Consider the following 23,557-nt stretch of genomic DNA (forward strand, 5'->3'; position numbering starts at 1 on the left):
TGTGTGACCACGATTTCTTCCTGGAGGGGGACCCTGATCTCTGAGCTAGCAGGATAACTTCCTAGATGAGACGAGCCACTGCCGGGCTGAGCTCCGCTGGAGAGCAGAAAGGATGCTCTTCAAAAGCCCTTTCTGACTCCAAGGAGTCGCGTGGGACCGCGTCTTGCCTGGCCTCACGCTGCAGGAACTCTTTTCTCTGTCTTTGACTGCGGTGCCGATAGCTCTTTTCCATGGTGTTCTTCAGTGTGAAGGACTGGCCTTCCGAAACCAGGAAGGGGAAGCCTGTCCTTATTTGTCACTGTCCTTATTGTCACTGTTACAGGGACGTGAAAGTCGTGGGCAGTGTGAGGTGAGTGTGTGTGTGTGTGTGAGTGTGTGTGTGATTATCCTGTTAAGTCTTATAAGTGTAACCAGGCCCCCAGACCTTAGCACAACTGACTCCATGATGGAAGTGCCATTCAGGCTGTAAAACTCAGCAGTGGACAGCACCACCTGCCAAAAGCAAAGGCCTAATCCATTGAAGTCCATAGTTCTGGGAAAGTCTCTAAATTACCGACCTTGCTTTTTGGCTTCTGTAATTTCACTTCTGGCTAAATTGTTCCTGTTAGCTGAAGTATGTCAACCCAGAACATGGATTTTGTGCTTAAAAGCTCACCCTAAGAAAGATGCAGGGCTACCCTGGGATCCTGAACCCCCGGGGTAGTCTCTGGCTAGCTAATAAAGACTCTCTATTGGCCTAAACCTGTGTCTGAGTAGTCTTTTTTGGTGAATAAACACAACAATAAAGTCAGGGCAATGGAAAATCTTCTCCAAGTCTGAGAGGCTCTGTCATCTTGAGAGGGAAAAAAGCAAGGTCAATGTCCCAAGTAGGACCTGGAGGTCCAAAAACCTAGGGGTTCAGTGGAGGAGGCCGGTTATGGGGAAGCTGGAAGTCCTGAGTGCACGCACAATCTCAGCTCTCACCACAGGGAGGCGCTGGCGAGCAAGGCTGCGCAGGCCAGGCCTTCAGCAGGGCAGAGCCCTGCAGCCGGGAGCTTGGCTGCCAGCTGGGCCAGGTGCCTCAGCCTGTGTTTGCCCACCTGGGGCCTTGAAGGCATTGGAGGTCATTCAGGTTCTTCTGGGTTTGTTTCCTTAATTAAACGGCTCTTAACCTGTAGGTGGAGACCCCTTTGGCAGACCTCTGTCTCCAAAAACATTTACTTTACAGATTCATAACAGCAGCAACATGACACAAGCAGCAAGGAGAAGAATTTTATGGTTGAGGGGTCGCCCCAACATGAGGAGCCGTGTTAAAGGGACGCAGCCTCGGGAAGGTTGAGAAGCTCTGCCTTAATTGAAGCAAAAGGTCACGAGGTTTGCTGAAGTGGGGCAGTAAGCTTTCGTCGGTCCCTGAGGGGGCAGGAGACAGTGGGGCCTGAGGGGGGGGGGCGGGCCAGCAAGGTGTTTGCTGGCGTCTATAAGGACCTGGGTTCCACCGGCAGCACCCACGGGAGAGAGCCAGACACAGCGGCTCTCACGGGGCTGAGGAGGCAAAGCTCCGGGTGCAGCGAGAGGCCCTGCCTCTTAGAGTAAGGTGGAGGGGGCCATCGCGCTGGTCAGCAGGGAGAGGTGACCCTGCCAATCCTGACAATGGGGGGGGGGGCTGGAGAGAGGGCCCAGCGGTTCCGGTTCCAACACTGGCTGCTCTTCCTGACGACCCGGGGTTCAATTCCCAGCACTCACACGGCAGCTCACAACTGTCTGGTCCGTAACTCAAATTCCAGTGAATCCAACTCCCTCACACAGACCGAACACCAAGTGTACATTAAAAAAATTAACTGAAAAGGATCCTGACCCACATTGTGATTGGGAGAACCAACTCACTCAGATAGTCCTCTGACCTCCGCACACCATGGTACTCACGCCCAACACACACGCACACAGGCCCATGCTCGCATGTGCACACATGCGCACACACGTGTACACACCCGCACACCAGGTATTGAGTGCACAGAGGGGAAACCCGTCACTGACAGGAACGGTCAGCATGCTGCCTTATCTGTGTGTTGCTGGCGTGTGGTCTGATATGAAGCCGTGTCCAACCAAAGGCAGGTTCACAAGTCCGGTTTGTGACTCAGCTCTCATCTGCAAAATAGAGACGGATGGCTGGGCATGGTGACACATGTTCCAGAACTTGGTGGTGGGAGATAGGAGGATCAGGTTCAAGGCCAACCTCAGCTGCAGAGCAAGTTCAAGGCCAGCCTGGTCTGCAGGAGATCCTTTTAAAAAAGAAAACAGAATCAACCAACCAAACCACGAGAACAGAAACTATGGGCCGTGTCTGCTTTGTGTCTTCTCCTGACTTTGATCCTTAGTGACTGCTAAAAGCCATTCAGATGTTTTAGGAATGCATAGGCTGGGGGCTGGAGAGACGGCTCAGCAGTCAGGAGTGCTGGCTGCTCCTCCAGAGGACCCAGGTTCAATTGCCAGCACCCACAAGGCTCTGAGCTGTCTGTAACTGTCTGTCCAACCCTTTCACACAGAGAAACATGCAATTAAAAAAAATTGCTGGGTGTGGTGGCACGCACCTTTAATCCCAGCACTTGGGAGGCAGAGGCAGGTGGATCTCTGTGAGTTTGAGGCCAGCTGAGGAGAGGAGCAGCACAGGCCAGTGGCTGAGCTAAATATGAGGTGTTGTTTGTTTTTCCAGCAGGGTCTTGCTATGTAGCATAGGATGGGTTTGAACTCCCAACCCTCCTTTCTCAGTCTCCCGACTGTTGGGATTTCTGGTGCACCTGTGCAGCTGGGCTCGGCCTATTTAATAAAGGAGCAGTGGAGTTTGGAAGGCAAGGCAACTTGCGAGGGTGGGAGCTTGGGGCGGCAGCGGGGCCTGCTTGGAGCCTAGCTCCGGAGTTTCTCTGGTAGGAAACCCCTGGTTTCGTTGGCAAAGGAAGGTCATTTGGCCAAGGTTACAAAGCACAGTGTGTGACTTCAAGCCTGTGTCCTGCACACCGCTGTCTTCTTCGGTCCCCCTTCGTAGACCCTGTCCCCAAATGATACACACAAATTGGGAGCGTCCAAAGCTTTGGCAAATACGGAAACCGAGAGGGAGGAGGACCCTGGGGTAAAGCCAACCAAGCAAGGCCTGGCCTCACTTGCTTGCAGAAGAAAGGGGGCTCGGAGCGGACGGAACAGCCCTGAGGGGGCTCCATTCGAGCAGGGAATTATTTTAACCCGGGGCTCGGCCCGGGAGGCGTTGGGGGCGTGTCCACCTCGTGGGTAATGGCGGAGGGAAACAAAGAATTGCTGAGGGTGGCAAACTGGTTATAATTGAAAGAACCTGGGGCCCGGCGAGCACTGTGAGGGCGAGGGCGGCCAGCTGTCCCGGATCCCGGCTCCTTCCGCGGAGCTGGGGGCGGGGCAGGAACAGACGACCCCAGAAGCCAGCTGCCCTCCCCTGCTGGGCAGAGCACGCGGCTGGAGGAGGGTGCGGCCGCTCCGTGGGGAGGGGACCCCTTCCGCTCCTTCCCTTTTCCCATAACCCAGATCCATCGGTGCTGTCTCCCAGGAAAGTCAGCGGATGAGTTATCTAAACTCTCTTGAGCCACGTTTCTCCCGTCGGAGACCTGAGCCACGCAGCTGCCGCGGGGATTCAGTGGGTAGCGGCGAGCAGGGGCTGTGACCAGTGAAGGCCCGTGGGCAGACACCGGCTACAGCGCCTTCACGGCTTTCATTGTTGGGGGACAGAAATCAAGAGAGTATCTGATGACATCGCCCAAGTTTGGGAAATTTGAAGTTAATTTTTTATTTTTTTTTTATTTTTTTATTTTTTTACCGTGTGTGTGTGTGTGTGTGTGTGTGTGTGTGTGTGTGTGCACAGGGCCTGGCCCATGCGTGTGGAGGACAGCTTGCGGGAATTCACGAGCCCTGGATCTTGAGCTCAGGTGTCAGGTTTGAGTGGCGCTGTCACCGGCGGTAACGGTCGGCCCAGTCCATCTGTTCCCAGCCTTTCTGCGCTCGCCTGACTGTGTGTCTTCAGGCCCTCAGCACCCCTAGCCACCGTCCTGGGCCCCAGGCTGTGCAGGGTGAAGTAAAGCATTTGTCCCGAGAGCCTGCCGACCTAAATTCAGTGCTCGGAGCCCGTGCAAAGGCCGAAGGGGAGAACCGAACACGAGTCGTCTGTGACTGCGCACGGCCACTCCCGCCGGGCGTGTGTGGCACCCCCTCACAATGGTGGCTCTTACATTCTGAGACATATTAAATAGTGACACATTTAGCGTTTGGGTAGCGGCTGAAACGCCTGCCAGGCCCTGTGTGTAAATGGCCTGTTGGAGCTAGCCCTGGTCTCCGCTGCGGCAGCTGGTACCCCGTCATGGCTTGCTGAAGACTCACAAGCCTGCCATCCACGGGAGGCCTCCCGGGGGCCTCGGGGTGTAAGGAGCTGCACGCCTTCCTCTGAGTCTTAAAGAGAACACGTTAGGTGTAGGTGTTTGGCCTGCACACACGTCTATGCAGCACCAGTTTACATACCTGTCTCCTGGGGCTGAGGTTACAGGCCAGGACCTGACCCCAGGTCCTCAGCAAGAGAAACCAGTGCTCTTAACTGCTGAGCCACCTCCTTAGCCCTCATCTGACTTTTTCCCTCTTTTTTTGAAACAGGGTTTTTCTGTGTAGCCTTGGCTGTCCTGGACTCACTCTGTAGACCCAGGCTGGCCTGGAACTCACAGAGATCCGCCTGCTTCTGCCTCCCAGAGTGCTGGGATTACTGGTGTGCCACACTGCGCCCAGCTCCTCATCTGATTCCTAAAGGAGTGTTTGTCCTCAAGTAGAGGGAGGTTTGGGTCCCGCCACTTCTTTGTCCCGGGCGAGTGTGTCCTCACTCTCCTTGGCTGTCTGGAAGCATCTATAATGATGAGCTATTTGGGACGTGGGGGCTGTGGTACCACAGGAGGGGGAGCCCCCCCTTTCTGGAGCTGGGGGAGCATGGCTGAATGCTGAATCCTGGCCCTGACCTGCACTGTTTGAGCCCTTCTCTGAGGCCGCTGGCTTGCGGCAAAGGATTCCGTAAGACTGACGAGTTTTCCTCTCGTCAGTCTGCCTGTACAACCAGGGGATGGTTCCGACTAAGAACCTCCAGGCTGTTGTCAGGCCCCTCCCTCAGATAACACTGTCTTTGAATCCTTCCTGGCGAACCCTGGCACACCTCCATGAGGCCCCAGGAAGACGCGCAGACCTGGAAGCCCACTCACTTCCTAAGATCATCCAGCTTTAGGATGACAGCTCATAATGCTCCCCTGTGGGAGCAGTTTGGGCTCCGGGTTGATCTGCAGACCTGCATATCCTTTCAGGGGAAGGCTGTGGTGCCAACGGGCAAGAACCCCGATGTATGAGGCCACTGGGAACACCCAGGGACCTGGGCTTTGTGTTCACTAAGGCGGACCTCACTGAGAACAGGGACTTGTTGCTGACCAATAAGGTGCCGGCTGCTGCCTGGCCACCCATGCTAGGTCACTGTGCCACCAGAATACTGGTTTGGGGCCTGAGAAGGCTTCTCTCCTCCAGGCTTTAGGCATCACCACTCAAATCTCCAAAGTACCAGTGAAATCCACATTGACAGTTGGCAAAGACCAGAGGCGAACGATGTGGGAGCCGTTGAACGGCATTGCTGAGCTCCCGGTGCTCTGGGCTGACCACCCAGCAGGTGACTCAGGGCATCTGCCGCCCCACAACCCTGGATGTCGCAGACTCACTTCCCGGAGGCTGTGCACAGCGGTGCTTGTGTTTGCAGACTGACTGCCCGACCGCTGCCTCAGAACCATTTCTTTTTTATCAGTGGGTACACCAAGGGCGTCTCCCACCTGCTGGAAAGGTCCAAGCCTTCTTGGCCGAAACATCGGCCTGTGCGGTTGCTCCTGCTGCTGCTGTGTGGTTTAGTCCCCAAAGTGGCCAACTCAGCTTTACGCGAGAAGCACGGAAACAAAGGCTTGCTTGACCAAAAAAAAAATAATAATAAAGTTTCTATGAGGATTGAGGTGATAGCTGCTTCCACAGTTCCATGGCTGGAACTGTAGGATGATGGTCTTTGGCACCACACCTCAGCCCTCAAAGGTTACCTGTCAGCAGAGAGTGGCTGTTCCAGTGGATGGGGGACTTTGACTTGATGGGCATTTTTTGGTTCTGTTTGTTTTGTCTGGTTCTGCCTAAGAACCCTGGGACCTTTGAAAGACCCAAGACTGTAGCTCATCCTGACCAGTGATAAGATGCTAAACAAATGAACAAACAGAGGAGGATCAGGTGATGTCTGTGGAGGGCGTGGCACAATATCGGACCCGCTGTAGAAATAGCAGGTACCGTTGTGATTAGGCTGGCATGTCCGGTAGCCTACCTCTGCTCACTTGAGCCCTTAAAAGCTGCCCCCGTTATTTGGCTAAATCGGAGGTCTGAGCACCCCTTACAGCCTCCACCACGTAACAGGCTATAATCACGTGATCAGCACCCGAGGAGTGGGCCCTGACCACGCTGCGTTTAGTGGCCAGAATTTCCAGTGCGAGGAGCGCCACTCCTGGCCATGAGTGAAGAGGATTCTGTGGCGTGGCTCATGCGGAGGCCTGCGTAATTAAGCCTCTCTGTGTTCTCCAGGGGGCCAGCCTCCAACCTCCTTTTCTCCTAACTCCCCAGCCCAGCCCCCACAGAACTGACAGGTTCATTTCCCAGGCGTCCGTCCTTGCAGCTGTCTGTCCCGGAGATGGGCTTCCGTGTCCAGTCCATCGCACCGCCCCCCGAAGCAGGCGTGGGCCCACCCAGTGGGGGCCTGGTGGCTCTGAGAGCAGCTGGAGACCAGAAATTAAGGCTTCTTGCTGCAGGCAAGTTCCGTTGCCCTTGAAACTGATGTGTTCTATAGCAGACATATTCTATCTGCAAAGTGTCCCCTTCAGCTGAGCAAAAACACAGCCCTGTGGGGACCCAACCTTGCCATGGACGAACAAAGGCTTCTCAGTTCTCTGGGCCCCAGGATCTGCCTACAGTTTCAACACACATGGCCTACTCGGGAGGGGACATGGCCATGTGACTCCCAGGCCCGGAGACAAGGTCACCTTTGTCCGGCCTTTCCCCGGCACGGGAAGAGCCGTTGGCTGCAGGACAAAGGATGCGACTGGAGCCACCCTGGTGATGGATCAGAGGCTTTGGGGTGTGTAACATGCCGGGTCAAGGTCAGGTGGCCTCGGACTCCATTCAAATAGGCTGGGGGGGAGGGGGGGGAGATCCTCTTCCTGTTGTCTCAGAATCCAAAGTGGGTCCTTGGGGCCGGGCAGGCGCACATTCTGGCCTCATTTGTTTATTTTTCTGCTGCTGTCCGGTTTCTCTGAAATCTACCAGCAAAGCCATCCCATTTGTCCTCGACAACCATTTCCTGCCTTTACAAATCCTCGCCATCAGTTTCTGAGGGCAACGGTTCTCGGAAGACACAGAAAAATCTCAGAAGAGATAAACACTCCTCGGATCTGACCTTCCGTGGTGTGGTCACCACCATGGTCCCAGCAGTGTCCCCGCTGGGACAGAATGGAGGAGGGGGCCGGACTCCGGGGAAGCCTCTGGACAGCGCCACCCTCCTCCGCCCTGTGGCACATCAGCAGCTGGGAGTCTTTGCAGGCGCCATTAGACGGTGGGGACACAGCTCACACCGCTGGCTGTGTGGATAATCCCTTCCAGAACTGCCTGGAGTAAAAGTTCCCGAGTGGATGAAGGGGTGGTCGGCCGTGATGGGTACTTCTCAGGGGAAGCTGGCATGCGGCCAGTCTTTGGCTGGACAGAGGAGACTCAGTCCAGCCAAATCAAAGCCCGAGGATCTGGAATTGGGGCTCAAAGAAGCGGCGAGCCGTTGGGCAGACCACACCTCAGCAGTCATGGCGGCTGGCTAGGGGCTCAGCCGTGGGTTCCTTGGCTTCTGGGAAGCCTCGGCTCTATCTCAGCCCCTTTATTTTCATCCTTTCACCTGCCTCAGGGTCTCGACACTGTCCCGGCATCTTTTGGGGGCCACCTCCTGTATTCACCCCAAGAATATCAGCATGTCAGTGTGGAAGGGGCTCTCTAGCCAGACCCACGTGTCAAATGCCCCTGACCGCTCTGCTTTGATGACCCACACTGACTGGCCTTGACCCCCGTGGAAGTCATGGGGGTTTTATGACACCTGTGACATAGATGTTCCTTATGAGAGAGTGGCTCTTCTCCCTAGATACCAAGGTCACCTAGACCCCTTTATTCTTAATCCCCAGGTGTATTCTAGAATAAAAGCAACAGCTGCCATCTGACCAACGATATGCAGCAAAGTGACACATACACCCCAGTGTACGACACTCCCCCTTGGACTGTCCAAAGGCAGGCTCAGAAGCACCATGGTAGGCCGACTTTAGGAGCAGCCTCTGGGCATGGCCAGCCTTTCCTTCCACAGTGCTGGTCTGGGGCGTCCCCAGGCCCCGACACCCCTTGCCTGGTCTTATATACGTCCTTGGTCTCCTCTACTCTGATTTTTCTGATGTTCGTCTTCGCTGGAATCTTCAAAGTCCCCTGCTTTACTCTTCCTAGCCTTAGGCTGAAGGACGGAGGAATGAGAACCCTGGCCAGCCAACTCCAGTCTGTGCTCCGACTGCCGACCCACGCTGCCTCACTGAGATGTCTTTTCCTTGTTGGCACAATAGGGACCAGGGTAGGGGTCCCTCACCCTGAAAGCCTGAGGTGAACCTGGGCGCAGAGCAGAGGAAGAGCTTATCTCAGCAAATCAAAACCCACAGCGGAGAGGATGGGGACAAGGCCTGGAGAGAAGCCCCGGCGTCTGGAGGCCAGCCCCAGCTTCCCGCCGCAGGCTCAGCCCCAGCGCTGCGTACGCTCCTGTGGGGCCCGCTCGGGGTGCCCCTGTGAAAATGACAGCCCAGGGCCCACCACTGTTTGTACAACAATGAGAATATTTATTTTCTTCAAACAGTAAAAATAACATTTTTCTCTCTTTTGTAAAAGTTAAGTACCATCGCATTCCATTTTCTTAAATAACAAAATCCTAAAAATATATATTAAATTGTATACAGTGTGTCAACTTCATTTTATATTTTAAAATACACGATGTTTCTATTTTATTCTCAAAGTTGCATATTAAGAGCATATTTACAAGTAAAGCCTTGTCCAAAGTCAAATCCCTGCTGGAGGGGGAGTTTGGAATGGAAGGTCATGGTGGCACGAGGGTGGAGCTCCCTGTACAGGCAAGACAGGATCCTTCCACACACGCACCCCCCACCCCCAGACACTCCCCTCCGCCGTGAGAGTGTCCCCTCCCACTGTCTCCGCCGCCCTACTCAGCCCCGCCAGTGCGCTCAGCTCCCACCTGGCAAGACAGGAACCTGAGGGACGGACTCCCGGGTCCTCTTGGCGGACCAGGGTGAGGGGTGCTGCTGGCAGGTCTGACAAGCCCCCCACCCTCAGACAGAGCAGCTAGGCTGAGAGTGGCCTGGAGGTAGAACAGTGGGGGCAGTAAACAAAGACACAAAGGGAACGATCCCAGGGCAGCCGACAGTCCCCGGGCAGCACCTAAAGCTCACATAGAACACCAGACAAGAGAGTGTGAACTCAGCGGAGCCTGAACCAGGAGGCCTGTGGGGCGAGCGGCGGGCCTGGAGAGCCGTGCACCCCTGCAGACAGGCTGGCAGTCTGAGGGCCCTCGGCTTCTAAGTGCTGTTGAAGGTTAAGCGTGCACTGTCCGTGGAGATGGCAAGCTGCGCTGCTGTCAGACCAGCAGCTGACGAGGGGTGTCAGCTGGGGTCCCGCCTGGGCTGACAGTGGGGCATGGGGTGGCACCTGGCCCAGGCACATCCCATGGGCTGGCCCAGAGGCCAGGACAGCTGGACCTGCCAGCGCTTTGATCTTCGGGAGCTTCTGGCTGAGGAGTCTGAAGCCAGAGCCTACATTTGAGAAGTCCAGAGGTCTGGTCACTGGGCTCGCTGCAGGCGGCCTCAGGCCCATCCTTGCTGACAGGGGCGGGGGTGGGGGAGACACAGGCCTCTTTTCTACTTTGTCTTTACTGTTTAGGCAGCGAGGTGACTAGGGAAGAGCGCGGGTACCCACGCCTCTACCTACTGCCTCTCAGAGTCCAGGCAGTCTGCTGCTCTTCTCCCCCAGGCTTACCTCATGCACCTCTCCTCAAGAGGCCTCCCCTACCCTGGAAGGACACTCAGCACTCTGGGCCGTCTGCCCCTTAGTGTTTACCTGGGGAAGGGCCCTCTGCTGCTGACAGGTTCTAACAGACTGTGGCTGTCATTTCTGCCCTTCCACTGCCCCATGCTGCTTTAAGGTGGGATGGTGTTTCCTGGGCTGCCCCCCACAGAGGAAGTGGGTCCTGGAATGCTGGACTATGCCAGGGGAGCAGCAGCAGGAGGAATGTGGGCATGTGCCCTGACCTTGCTGGGATGCCGATAAAGGGCTGCGGAGCTGCAGCTGCCCCACACTGGGGCCTAGCTTCCTGTGCCTAAGATGTGAGGAGGCAGGTGAGTGGTGGCAGGAGGAAGCCTGGGGCCCACATCCTCTCTGTCCTATTCACATGGTGATCTGTGACTCAACACTTGTTTCCCAGGGAGATCCTACGATGCTGTGGACTTCCCGGGGTGGAACTCCATCGCCAGTGGTCCTCAAGTGTGGTGGGCCTGTCTTCATCTCCAGGAGCCGGCATCCTTTCCCAGATCAGAGTGAGAAGACTGCCCCCAGTGGCTCTGTGTCCCCACAGGCCTCCCATGGGAGCTGGGCCAGCCCCCGGCCCACCATAGAGACACAATATACCTCCTCCTCGGCTGCCTCTCTACCCTTCAGCTCTGGTCACTGCCTCATCTGTACTCCTGTTGCCTCTCCCTCAGGACGATTCCCAGATGTTCCCATACAGTGCTCTGTCCTGGAGCAGCCAGCTGCGAACGGGCCACCTAAACCCTATGAAAGGCCTCCACGCAGTGGCTTGGAACTCAGGGGAGGTCACGCATCGTGCTCCAGGAGGGCACCCAGGAGAGCAGAGAGGGCTGGCAGGACAGCCATGGGCCAACTGAGGTCTGCCAGGGCACAGGCTGGCCTCCGCTTCTGCTAACAAAGGCCACTGCCCGGTGGTGGGGCTTCTTAATTGGCCTTCCTCTCACAGCGGGCGGCTGCTGCAGCTGGGACTCTCAATCTCCAGCCTGTCCTGGGAGGACCTCCAGTTCCCAAGCCCTGCCTTTTCCTGCCAACTTCCGTAGTCTGCCTCTCTGTCTAAGGAACACAGTCAAGGGGGCAAGACAGGAGCCCTACGCCCTGACTACTGTGTCCCCATGATAGGGGACGAAGACACAGCTCTCGGAGTCCTGGTCTTCTAAAATGATAGACCCCTCCTGCAGGAACCACAGGATGCTGCCCACAGGCTATGCTGCAGTCTTTTTTTCTTCCCCACTTTGTGGCAGTGTGGGATAGGACCTAGGTCTTCGTGTGTGCAAGGCAAGCTCTCCACCCCTGTACTCCAGCCCCAGCTCTATGCTGCAGTCTTTGAACTCCTGGTTCTGAAGCAGGGGTTGGCTGACAGGATAGAAGGACAGGCTAAGTTCAGATTCCATAGGCCTGTGAACTGCTTGAGGCAGTCAGGTAAGCCTAGTATACAAGAAGTTTACTGTCTGTTCCACGGACAAACAGACGGAGCAAGCCTCCGCTTGCCCTGTAGGTCAGTAAGTATCAAAAAGAATGCTCTGGACAGAAGACATCTGCTGTGGCTCTGTCCTCAGTCCCCTCAGCCTAGAACACACAGCATAGTTGGCACCAGAGGAAGCTCCAGGGCCAGACTGGGCCTCTGTGCACTAGAGGTGCTAATGTCCAAGAGATCATACTTGGCAAGGAGCCAGGCCAGCCTTCAAGAGAACCTGAGAATTCTTCCAGTCTAGCTCTGTAAAAACCAAACTTTCCAAACTGTAAAGACCACTGATCTATATGTGGACAAAGAGAGAAGAAGCAAAGCTCATCATCCACTAAACACCCACCACCCAGCAGACTTGTGGAGCAAGGCCAGCTGTGTCCTGTCAGCTCAGCCCCCGTCTTAACATCCCCAGTAGAGACAGTTAAAGGACAGCCAGGCTAGGACAGCCAGGCTAGTGCAGGTGATGGAAGACTCCAGGCTACACTGCCCCTCACAACAGGGTACCCCCTCCAAGTCTGTAGAAAGGTGCCCCCAAGAGAGACCGGTGAATGGAGAGGCAGGAAGTCCTCAGAGGAAAGCTCCCAGGGAAGGACCCCAGCAAGCTTGAGCCTCCCCTCCAGGTACAGCGGGCCTCAGTCACTCACAAGGGGGTTACGGTCGTCCTGTTGACTCTGACCCTTGAGCTTCTTCTTAAAGATGGAGATTGTAGTGGAAGGCTCATAGAAAATGGTCCAGATTTCTCCAGAAGCCCCTGGCTGACGACAGTCCCTAAGGTCTCCTGAAGCAGGAACTCGATGAGACCTGTCAAACAAAAACAGTCTTACACTAGAGCTGAAAAAAGCACTCAAATTGCCGCCACACGAGGGCCCCGTACCTGGGGCACTGTCTGTAAAGCAAGGCCTTGGGGAGGCTATTGGCGACCTTAAGGAGTAAGGATGAAGGTTGGCGGTGTAATCCTAGCACTTGTAATCCTAGCACTCGGAAAGGAAGGCAGGCGGACCTCTGAGTTTAAGGCTAGCCTGGTCTACATAGTGAGTTCCAGGACAACCAGGACTCTGTAGTAAAAAAGGATGAAATGTGGCCTGTGGGCAGGAAGGCAGGTTCAGAGCACAGTCCTCTTCACAGTAACGGGGAACTTTCTGTCAAAATAATTTAAAGCTGGAAAAGGCTTTTTGGAGAGATTATGAATTTCAGACATTCTCTTCCTTCTTTTCCTCTTCTTTCTCCTCCCTTCCCAATAAAAGAATACTATCTACAGATGCCATTTACCCAGAAGTTATCTAACACAGAGTAAGGGGAAAGTTCCCCTTTGGAGCCCTGACTCACGGCCCTGAGCCTAGCCTAGTCTTCTCTTCACCGATTGACAGGGACGGGGAAGCCATGAGACACTGGACCCTACAGCTGCCGCAGGGACACACGACAGGACTGTGCTCTCAGAGATGTCCTCCAATATGAGCTGTAACATTTAAAGTGCCCTGGTGGTCCTCTGAAGAAGCAGGTTCAACCTCAGTGACGCCAGCCAACCGCAGGTGAAAAGTCTTGGAAAGAAGCTTTGTCCGTGCTGACAGCCACACACTTCCCCTTCCCATCACTCACAGCAGCTGCATTGCAGCGACCCTGTGAGGTGCCTCCAGGACCAGGAGATGCGGCAGGGGAAACACCCTCTGGCAAGAGCAGCCCAGAGGCGCGCTCGGGAAGACACACTGTATGGGAAGGCGTGTGTCACGGGCGCTCCTACATCATTTCACAGAAGGGGCTTGAGAAGACTCAGACTTGGTGTCCCCACGGTGTTCAGAAACCCGTGCAGTATCAAGGTAAGACACTCTCCCCAACATCTCACTCTTTCTCTCCGCCTGTGCGTGCGTGCGTGCATGTGTGTGTGTATGCGTGCGTGTGTGTGTGTATGCGTGCGTATGTGTGTGTATGCGTGTGTGTATGTGTGTGTGTGTGTGTGTATGCGTGTGTATGTGTGTGTATGCATGTGTGTGTGTGTGTGTGTCTGTCTTTCTGAAAGGCGGGCTCAGTCAACAGTAAGGACATTATTTCTACGGAAAAAGTTCAGAGCGGACACGGGTAAGGTCACTAGTGTGGCCACAGCTGGCTTCCATGTGTAAACATGAGCAGCGAAGGGCAGATGAGGTCAGGAAAGGAGGCTCTGAGCAGAAGTCGGGGCTCAGGAAGGCCTCTCTGTGGGAACTGGAGAAAAGATAACCAAGGGTCTAGAGAGAGTGGGAACTTTACAAGCCCAGGAACAGCACTGTCAAACGCCTGGGCCTTCCTGGAAGACATCGCACATAGGGAACTATTTCTTTATTTCTTCAATTTTGTTAGAACTAAAGGATAAAGCTTTTGTAAGTTTTCAAGATGTTGTTTTTTTTTGTTTTGTTTTGTCTTGTCACTTTGTAGTCCAGACTGGCCTGATATTTATTATGTAGAAAAGGCTGGCCTCAAACTTGCAGCAATATTCCAGTTTCTGCCTCCTGAATACTGAGCTATTGTACTGAGTAGAAATAGGGTCTTGGTAGGTTGCCTACACTGATTTCAGTCATTACCTTCCTGCTGCAGCTTTCTAAGTAGCATGCCACTGTGCCTGGCTTAAATATGTGTTCAAAAATAATTTTTAGGGTGGTGGGTGTTCCTGCTGGCCAACTGTGGCTAAGACAGAGCTTGGGCATATAAGGCTAACAGAGCCCCAGACACCAACAAGGAGCCCACTGATCACAGAGGCACAGGGGGGAAAACAGGGCCTGGGCATGCGCAAGCCCGAGGGATCCTAGGCATCCAGCAGGGGCGAGCGAACAGCAGCACAGTGCGTGCTCGGTCTGGATTAAAGAAACTGTTCCCCAGCCAACAGCGATTAATGCAGAGCCCCATGGCTGCTCAAAGGCTGACAGCAGTGAGCACTGAGAGCTCAGCCCTCAGATGGACACCACGGTCACGTCCTCCAAAGCTCAGGGAGCACCGTGGGAAGGAGGAGGAAAGGGCACAACAACCAGGCGACATGAAATGTGCCCCGTGGGCACGACTTGGCTTTGGCACTCAGGAATTCACCACAGCTGTGGCTGCCCACATAGGGTCTGCATAAGACTGAATTATTCTAAACATTCAGTCACGGGCTGGGCACGGGCCCCAGCCTCACCCACGGGAGCTAAGACAGTAAGGGCTGAGGAAGAGAGGAAGTGACTGTCTTAGGGGGTGGAGCCGCTTCAGAGTTGCTCATGCTCCGGTGAACAGCTCCACACCTGAGCCCATGTGGGCAGCCTGGCTAAGTGCAGTGGGCCACAATGTGAAAACAAAACAGAAAGACATGGGAGTGGGATGGGGCTTGGTGGGGGGGTGATGGGAGGGGGTGGGGGAGGAGAAGAATGGGGGTGACTGTGACCAGAACATATGTACATGTATGGAACTGTTGAAGAATAAATTAATAAAAGTTATGAAGTACTACTTGAAGTGTTAAGTCTTATCTTACAAAGTCTTATCTTTGTAAGAATTCCTTGGTTTCTAGAGGTGTTCAGAAAAATGCAAGGGCCGTGGGGTGGTGGCACACAACTTTAATCCCAGCACTCGGGAGGCAAGGCAGGTGGATGTCTGTGAGTTCAAGGCCAGCCTGGTTCTACAGAGCTAGCTCCAGGACAGCCAGAGCTACACAGGGAAACCCTGTCTCAAAAAACAAAACAAAAACAACAACAACAAAGAAGAAAAAAAGAAAGAAAAAAAATGCATAGTATTATCCTAGGAAGCTTGGCCCTTAAACACGTACCCCTGTAAGGGAGCAGACAAGCCCCCGAACAGACAACTGCTGTTTCCTATGCTGGGGTGGTTTTAGCATTCCTGAAGCCGAATCTACTGGACACAGACTCCTCCAACCTCACTGTGATCTGTCCTGTCGCCTGTTTTTTTTTGAGGAGGAGAAATGCTCTCTGCCCTGTCGCAGCTGCCTGGGACGCAGCCTCTGAGACCATGTTCTGAGGTTATACAGACAGATGAACATAGGAAGGACACGCTGAGCTCCCCGCCCACACTTCTCTGGTACTCACTTGAGCGTGATGTGCAGAAGGATCTTTGCGACAACCGCTGTGACTGTGAGGATGAGGAGGGTTGCCAGGCCGTAAACGGTCCATCCTGCAAGTGCAAGACACAGCTCACCAGACTTGCTTGTGTTCATTCTCCACGGGAGACTGTAAGCTCGGGGTGCGGAACTGGCTCTGAGGACTCCCTGCAAACCTGGCTCCCGGCAGCACAAGCGATCAGGAGCTGGGCTAATCGTGGAGCGTTCTTACGACTGTGCCGTGTTCTGAAACTCCCTCTGGCAGAACGCAAACTAGACTTGGAGTCAAAAGGGAGGTGGACCTGTCTGCCACTCGGGCTCAGCAGTGAGTTGCTTACAGGTCTTTGGGACCCAGTTTTCTCATCTGAGAAATGAGAGCTGAGACCTATGACATCCTACCGAATCCACAGCCAAACGAAGAGGGCTTGAAAGGCCTCCCTCCCTGACCTATAGTGAGATCTACAGAGGTAAGGGAACAATGTGAAAACTTCAAGACCAAATTACAGGTGGCAGTTGGCGTCAAGGCACCAGCTCATTCAGGGACCAAGTCTCCGGTAGAGAAGCAAGGAAGTACATCTGTAGCCAACCATGTTAGCTTAACCACAGAAGATCATGGCCACGGTGTCTCTCCTGCATGGCTTCTGTTCAGAGCTCTTTGACAGTGATTCTGGTTCCCTCCTCCCACTTGTGACCATAGAAACACGCGAAGCATTGTCCTCCATTCTGTGTGCATTTCACTCTGCGGGAGAGGAGGAATGTCTGGCCCTGTGCTGCCCACAGCTCGGAGACTGGACTTGTTTCCAGACAAAAGAAGGGCACGGATTTATCTGGCTCAGTGCATGGTCCACTGTCTAGAACAGTGCATGGCCCCGTGGAAGGAATTCTGTATCTTTTGGATTCATTGTTTTATCATGGAGCCAATCTCCAGCTCTGTATATACCTTTTGAGTCAACATATTTGAGGAGCTTACCTTGGGGCTCTAGAAAGATGCCCTCAGTACACACACACACACACACACACACACACACACACACATACACACGCACGAGCATGTCTCTTAAAAGTTCTGCAGACCAGAGGTTGCAGAGCCCAAGTTCCAACCTGTGTGTGAAAGAGAGGCACCCACGAGTGCCTCTGTTTCTGTTGGGTGTTGGGAGAACTACCTTCCACTCTGTGGCCGCTGGCCCCAACCGACGGCACCCAGGAGTGGCTACCTGGGACGGTCTGCGGTGGGTGGCTGGGGCTGGACGTGATGACGTAGAGGACTTTGGAAGAGTGGGCAGCGCTGATACTGAGGTTGGCTTGTTCGGTGATCACCTCTGCCAGCGTCTGGTTGATGGCGGGCCTCTCCTGCGGCGGTTCTTCCTTGGTGGCTAGAAGATCAAAAGGATTAGACAGACAACGCTGAGACAGCAGGAAGGAGGGTGCTCCTTTGACTGGGTGAAGCCTTTCCTATTTTTTTGTCCTCTGTGTGTGAGAAAGTGCTTTGCACCTGTATGGATGCACACGCACATGGGGTGTGTATACATGTGGAGACACAAGTCGATGCTGGGAATCATCCTTGAACACCCCTCCATGTTACTCACTGAGTCTCAGGCAAATGCAGAGCTCCCTAGGGCGAGCCTTGTGCCAACTCTACCTCCGCTCTGAACTCTGCTCCTCACCCTTGCGCAGCAAGCCCCTAACCACCGAATTTCCCTATTTCTGAGACAGGGTCTCATACAGCCCAGGCTGGCTCCTGCTGTGTGGTTGAGGGTGACGCGGAATTCTTAATCTTCCAGCCTCTACTACCCAAGAGCTGGTGTTACAGGTGTGTGGCACAGCTCCTGGCGGGTGGGTCCTGATCTGATTCAGGTCGACAGGCAGTGTCCTCGATGCTCTCACTGGTGGCGAAGCAGGAGCTATCAGGCCCCAGCCTGGCTCTGCAGTCTCCTTAGATGGCCGGTTCTCCCGTCTCCCTGCTTTGTGCTTCACAGTACCTCCCTGTTAGGACGGACCCGGCCCCACACTCTAGTCTGTCCCTCTTCCTAGCCTACTACCCAAACCTTTTAAAGTTGTGCAGTGCAAGTTGTGCTTCTCAGAGGCTAGCAAAGGCTCATGTCCAGCATACCTGTGTTCACGTTAGAGGGGCAGAGTGTGTTTCTGAAGAAAGATGGTAAATAAGTCTGTGGGACTGCCTGGGATGTTTAGAGGAAGTAGGATGGATGAAATGAGCACTTGGGAGCCCTCCAACTTTGCAAGTCATTTCCCTTTTAACCTATCTACTTAGCTCACCTAACCTGCCTCAAAAACTGCTAACATGAGAACTGTGCCCTGGAAGGGAGAGTGTCTGCACTGGAAGAGGGAATGTCTGCACTGGAAGAGGGAGTGTCTGCACTGAAAGGGGGAAGTCGTGCACTGGAGAGGGAAGTGTTTGCATTGGAAGGTGGGGAGTTGTGCACTGGAAGGGGGAATGTCTGCACTGGAAGGGGAGTGTCTGCACTGGAAGGTGGGGAGTGTCTGCACTGGAAGGTGGGGAGTGTCTGCACTGGAAGGGGGAATGTCTGCACTGGAAGGGGAGTGTCTGCACTGGAAGGTGGGGAGTGTCTGCACTGGAAGGGGAGTGTCTGCACTGGAAGGTGGGGAGTGTCTGCACTGGAAGGGGAGTGTCTGCACTGGAAGGTGGGGAGTGTCTGCACTGGAAGGGGGAGTGTCTACACTGGAAGGTGGGGAGTGTCTGCACTGGAAGGTGGGGAGTGTCTGCACTGGAAGGGGGAGTGTCTGCACTGGAAGGGGGAGTGTCTGCACTGGAAGGGGAGTGTCTGCACTGGAAGGGGGAGTGTCTGCACTGGAAGGGGGGGAGTGTCTGCACTGGAAGGTGTGTCTGCACTGGAAGGGGGAGTGTCTGCACTGGAAGGAGGAGTGTCTGCACTGGAAGGAGTGTCTGCACTGGAAGGGGGAGTGTCTGCACTGGAAGGGGGAGTGTCTGCACTGGAAGGTGGGGAGTGTCTGCACTGGAAGGGGCAGTGTCTGCACTGGAAGGGGCAGTGTCTGCACTGGAAGGGGGAGTGTCTGCACTGGAAGGGGGAGTGTCTGCACTGGAAGGTGGGGAGTGTCTGCACTGGAAGGGGGAGTGTCTGCACTGGAAGGGGCAGTGTCTGCACTGGAAGGGGCAGTGTCTGCACTGGAAGGGGCAGTGTCTGCACTGGAAGGTGGGGAGTGTCTGCACTGGAAGGTGGGGAGTGTCTGCACTGGAAGGTGTGTCTGCACTGGAAGGGGCAGTGTCTGCACTGGAAGGGGGAGTGTCTGCACTGGAAGGTGGGGAGTGTCTGCACTGGAAGGGGGAGTGTCTGCACTGGAAGGGGGAGTGTCTGCACTGGAAGGGGCAGTGTCTGCACTGGAAGGGGGAGTGTCTGCACTGGAAGGTGGGGAGTGTCTGCACTGGAAGGGGGAGTGTCTGCACTGGAAGGTGTGTCTGCACTGGAAGGGGCAGTGTCTGCACTGGAAGGGGCAGTGTCTGCACTGGAAGGGGAGTGTCTGCACTGGAAGGTGGGGAGTGTCTGCACTGGAAGGTGGGGAGTGTCTGCACTGGAAGGGGGAGTGTCTGCACTGGAAGGTGGGGAGTGTCTGCACTGGAAGGGGGAGTGTCTGCACTGGAAGGTGGGGAGTGTCTGCACTGGAAGGGGGAGTGTCTACACTGGAAGGAGGAGTGTCTGCACTGGAAGGAGTGTCTGCACTGGAAGGGGGAGTGTCTGCACTGGAAGGTGGGGAGTGTCTGCACTGGAAGGAGTGTCTGCACTGGAAGGTGGGGAGTGTCTGCACTGGAAGGGGGAGTGTCTACACTGGAAGGAGTGTCTGCACTGGAAGGAGTGTCTGCACTGGAAGGTGGGGTGTGTCTGCACTGGAAGGGGGAGTGTCTACACTGGAAGGAGGAGTGTCTGCACTGGAAGGAGGAGTGTCTGCACTGGAAGGAGTGTCTGCACTGGAAGGGGGAGTGTCTGCACTGGAAGGTGGGGAGTGTCTGCACTGGAAGGAGTGTCTGCACTGGAAGGAGTGTCTGCACTGGAAGGAGTGTCTGCACTGGAAGGGGGAGTGTCTGCACTGGAAGGTGGAGTGTCTGCACTGGAAGGGGGAGTGTCTACACTGGAAGGAGGAGTGTCTGCACTGGAAGGGGGAGTGTCTGCACTGGAAGGTGGGGAGTGTCTGCACTGGAAGGGGGAGTGTCTGCACTGGAAGGAGTGTCTGCACTGGAAGGGGGAGTGTCTACACTGGAAGGAGGAGTGTCTGCACTGGAAGGAGGAGTGTCTGCACTGGAAGGAGTGTCTGCACTGGAAGGGGGAGTGTCTGCACTGGAAGGTGGGGAGTGTCTGCACTGGAAGGGGGAGTGTCTGCACTGGAAGGAGTGTCTACACTGGAAGGGGGAGTGTCTGCACTGGAAGGAGTGTCTGCACTGGAAGATGGGGAGTGTCTACACTGGAAGGGGGAAGTCATGCACTGGAGAGAAGTGTTTGCATTGGAAGGTGGGGAGCTGTGCACTGGAAGGGGAGTGTTTGCACTGGAAGGTGGGGAGTTGTGTGATGGTAAGTGAGGGATGAATTAATAGTGAGATCATCTGCAGCTGAGTCAGTAGGCCTGCCTCCACAGGACCACTTTGGAAACTTGGGCAGGGAAGAGAAAGCCCGGATATCTATGCCCCAGAGTCAAGGGCGTCTCACCTTGGTAGAAGACAGCAAATCCTTGGGCCTGATTGATGCGATCAGAGAAGAAATATAAAATGACAAAATCCAGAGAGACATTAAAGGACAGAGGTGGGCGGCTCCTGCCATTAAAACGGACCAGGACACGGTGGGTGTAGCCATCCAGCAGCTCCACCATGTCTGCAGAATCTCTGATATCGAATAAGGTGAAGTTGAAGTGGATGTGAGAGGCTCCCGGAACTCGGATGGTCCAGTAGCAGACCCTCCCAGTGGCGTAGGTGTCAGGGAAGTCTGGGGAGTAGACCACGGCTGCCATGGCTGAGTAGTTGCCCCCGCAGGCGCCCACGAGAGCTGCAGAAGAGAAGAGAGGGGGTGAGTCTCAGCCCTGGGCTCCTCTCTAATTCTGACACAAACACTTAGGAAATGTGATCCTATTAGGGACATTGTTTCCAGCTACAAAACCAGACCATCTTGGGTTTTAGGATCAAATCACAGAATGACTCACTTAGACTCTGAACAAGTGACTATACAGACTATCTGGTTTCCCCAGGGGACCTTAAGAGCTGGTGCTCGGAAGAGTCATGCAGCGAGGCTGGGGTCTGGCTGGAGTCAGTCAGTCTGGACTCAGGACCGGCAGGGCCATGTGATCCTAGGGGCTGCACCTTGTTCCCAGGCCTCTCGCTTGTTTTCCAGTTCAGGGCCACCACCTGCTGCTGGATCCCATGACAGCGAGAGGACATATGAGATAAAGTGCAGGAAAACACTGGGACCTCTTGGCAAAGGACAGGCTTTTGAAGAGGTGACGTCATAAAGGAAAGGGCTCTGTGTCTCCTCAGGGTCTCCAGGACCGCGGAGGTGCAGTGTTCGCACAAGAGGTCCACAAGCAGCCCTGGATTGGAAGAGCAGCTCTATAGGAAATGTTTACCTATCACGTGTGGCCACAGGTTGGATCTTCAAAAGCACCCAAGGGAAAGGAGAGGGGTCCATACCAGATTCACGATACTCTGTACTAGCCATATGGTACTTCAAGCCACGCTTTCTCTGAACTCCTAGTTTTGATTGACAGACTTCTAGAAAGGCGGCACAAGCACTTTGTGTCTTATCTAATTAAGATCTTGGAAATGAAGGACCTCGGGAGGGAGTGTAGAATAGGATTTAAAAGGAAGTTGTTTGTTAGTTTTCAGTGCTGGGATGGAACCTACGGCCATGCACATGCCAGGCAAGACCTCTTCCACTGAGCTACATCTCCATCAGGCTTTAGGGGAGTTTTTCTCTACTTAGCACACAGAAAAGCAATAAACATATGTTGCTTTGCTGGCTCTAGTGGTGCAGGCACATAGTTCTAACATCGAGGAGGCTGAGGTTGGAGGATGGTCAGTTTAAGACCATGTCTCAAAACCCCAAACTCTGGAGAGAGCTCATGACTAGCATACGAGTCCCCAGGGATGATCTCTAGCACTGGAGCCAGCCTGAGCTCCCCTCAGTGACACAGGTGTGTAGGAGGTGAAAGGCTGCTGCTGAGGGATAAGTCTGGAGCACCTCCTGCTTTCGGGGGCCCTCCTCTCTGAGGAAGCAGAAGCCTCCAGTTGCTGGGGGAGGGCAGTTAACCCATTGCTCCCAGGGCCATGGGAAAGAGGCAGACGTGAGACATGTTTGTACCTGGGAGGTAGGAGGACACTGTTTCTTTAGTAACAAGGTAAAGGCCAGCCTGGTGTGGTGGTACACACTTTTAATCCCAGCACTTGGGAGGCAGAGGCAGGTGGATCTCTGTGAGTTCCAGGCCAACCTGGTCTACAGAGTGAGTCCAGGATAGCCAAGGTTATACAGAGAAATCCTGTGTCAAAAAACAAAACAGTAAAGGCCAACTGCTTCTGGGAGAAGAGCTAAGGCAAAGACCTCAGCTCCTAGTTGCCTTAAGGCCTCCTTGGGAGAGAACAGGATTCTCTTTCCCAAGCTCCACCCAAAGACCAAAGTGTGTGGCTGCCAGGGGAAGCAGGGTTAGTGAACTTCTGACAACACCTCGCTGCCTGTGGTTAGTGGCTCGTCCTAAGCTGAAGCTAGGCAGGGAACCAGCAACCCTGTGCCTTCCCACAAACTGCCCCAAGTAACAATGGCTATCTCCCACAGGTCAGGACACAAAGGGACCCGCTCAAAGCTCACATGGAACAGGACACTGGAAACCCCCGCTAGTGCCCTCTGCTCTACACTAAGCACACACAGGGAGCCTGAAGGCACCAAAGGGAGTGACAAAAAACCAGTCCAAACTGAGCCCAGCTACAGACAGACCCCAGCCTAGTCCCCAAACTAAACAGGCCTCCCAAGTGTAAATGCTATTTACTTTAGTGTCTACCATTCTACCCGCAGTGTGTGGCTTTAAACAGAATACCACAGCACGCATATAAAAGCAAGAAAAAGACGGGGAGAGATTCACTGCCAAGATAGAAAGCAACCCACAGAACAAGATTCAAAGTGACCCAGGGGTTAAAACTATCAGACATGGAGGCTACACAATGAATACAGTACAGTTTATAGTGAAAGCAAAGACAGCACACTGGGACAGACTAGAAATCTCAGGAGAGATGGGAAACTATAACAAGCGTCAAATGAACTAGGCATGGTACATGTCTGCAATTCCAGAACTTAGAAGGGGAGGCAGGAGAATTAGAAATTTAAGGCCGGCCTTGGTTACATAAAGTTGGAGGTCAGCCTTGTTTCAAAAATTCAAAGGAGTCAAATGTAGGAACTGGAAAGAGAGGTCAGCAGTTAAGAGTGCATGCTGATCACGCTAACGACCCAAGGTCAGTTCTCGGCACCTGTGTGGTTCACAGCTGCCTGTAAGTCTAGCTCCAGTGGACCTGAAGCACTCTTCTGGCCTCCACTGACACTGTACTCATGTGTGTGAGAGCCTGTATACACACACACACACACACACACACACACACACACTCACACACAAACTAAAAATAAAGACAAAATAAAGAAAAAGTCAAATGTAAATTGCAGAAAAAAATTTAAACACTATCAGTGATGAAGTATTTTTTGATTTATCTACAGACTAAGCTCAGCTGAGAAAGAATCAATAAACTTGAAGACACGGCAATAAAAAATATTATCCAAAATGAAACAGAGGAAAAAACAACCAAACCAAAAGAACAAAGCTTCTAATAGCCA

At 54.1% G+C, this 23,557-nt stretch overlaps 1 protein-coding gene across 2 annotated transcripts in view; it reads right to left on the minus strand.

The window, feature by feature from the left end:
- Positions 1-8,919: 8,919 nt before the first annotated feature.
- Kremen1 (kringle containing transmembrane protein 1) overlaps positions 8,920-23,557 on the minus strand; it is a 69,087-nt gene continuing 54,449 nt past the window's right edge. The window contains exons 6-9 of one of the 2 annotated variants that reach the window (XM_060365607.1): positions 20,405-20,737; positions 16,925-17,083; positions 15,700-15,784; positions 8,920-12,463 (exon numbers count right to left, since the gene is read on the minus strand). In XM_060365607.1, the coding sequence (XP_060221590.1) occupies positions 12,295-12,463; positions 15,700-15,784; positions 16,925-17,083; positions 20,405-20,737 (746 nt within the window). In that variant the 3' untranslated portion in view covers positions 8,920-12,294. Of the gene's footprint in view, positions 12,464-15,699; positions 15,785-16,873; positions 17,084-20,404; positions 20,738-23,557 lie in introns of both variants that reach the window. The other variant, XM_021632663.2, reaches the window with a different exon arrangement.

This window comes from Meriones unguiculatus, chromosome 12, assembly GCF_030254825.1.
Source record: "Meriones unguiculatus strain TT.TT164.6M chromosome 12, Bangor_MerUng_6.1, whole genome shotgun sequence".
In the NCBI taxonomy this organism is placed as follows: domain Eukaryota; kingdom Metazoa; phylum Chordata; class Mammalia; order Rodentia; family Muridae; genus Meriones; species Meriones unguiculatus.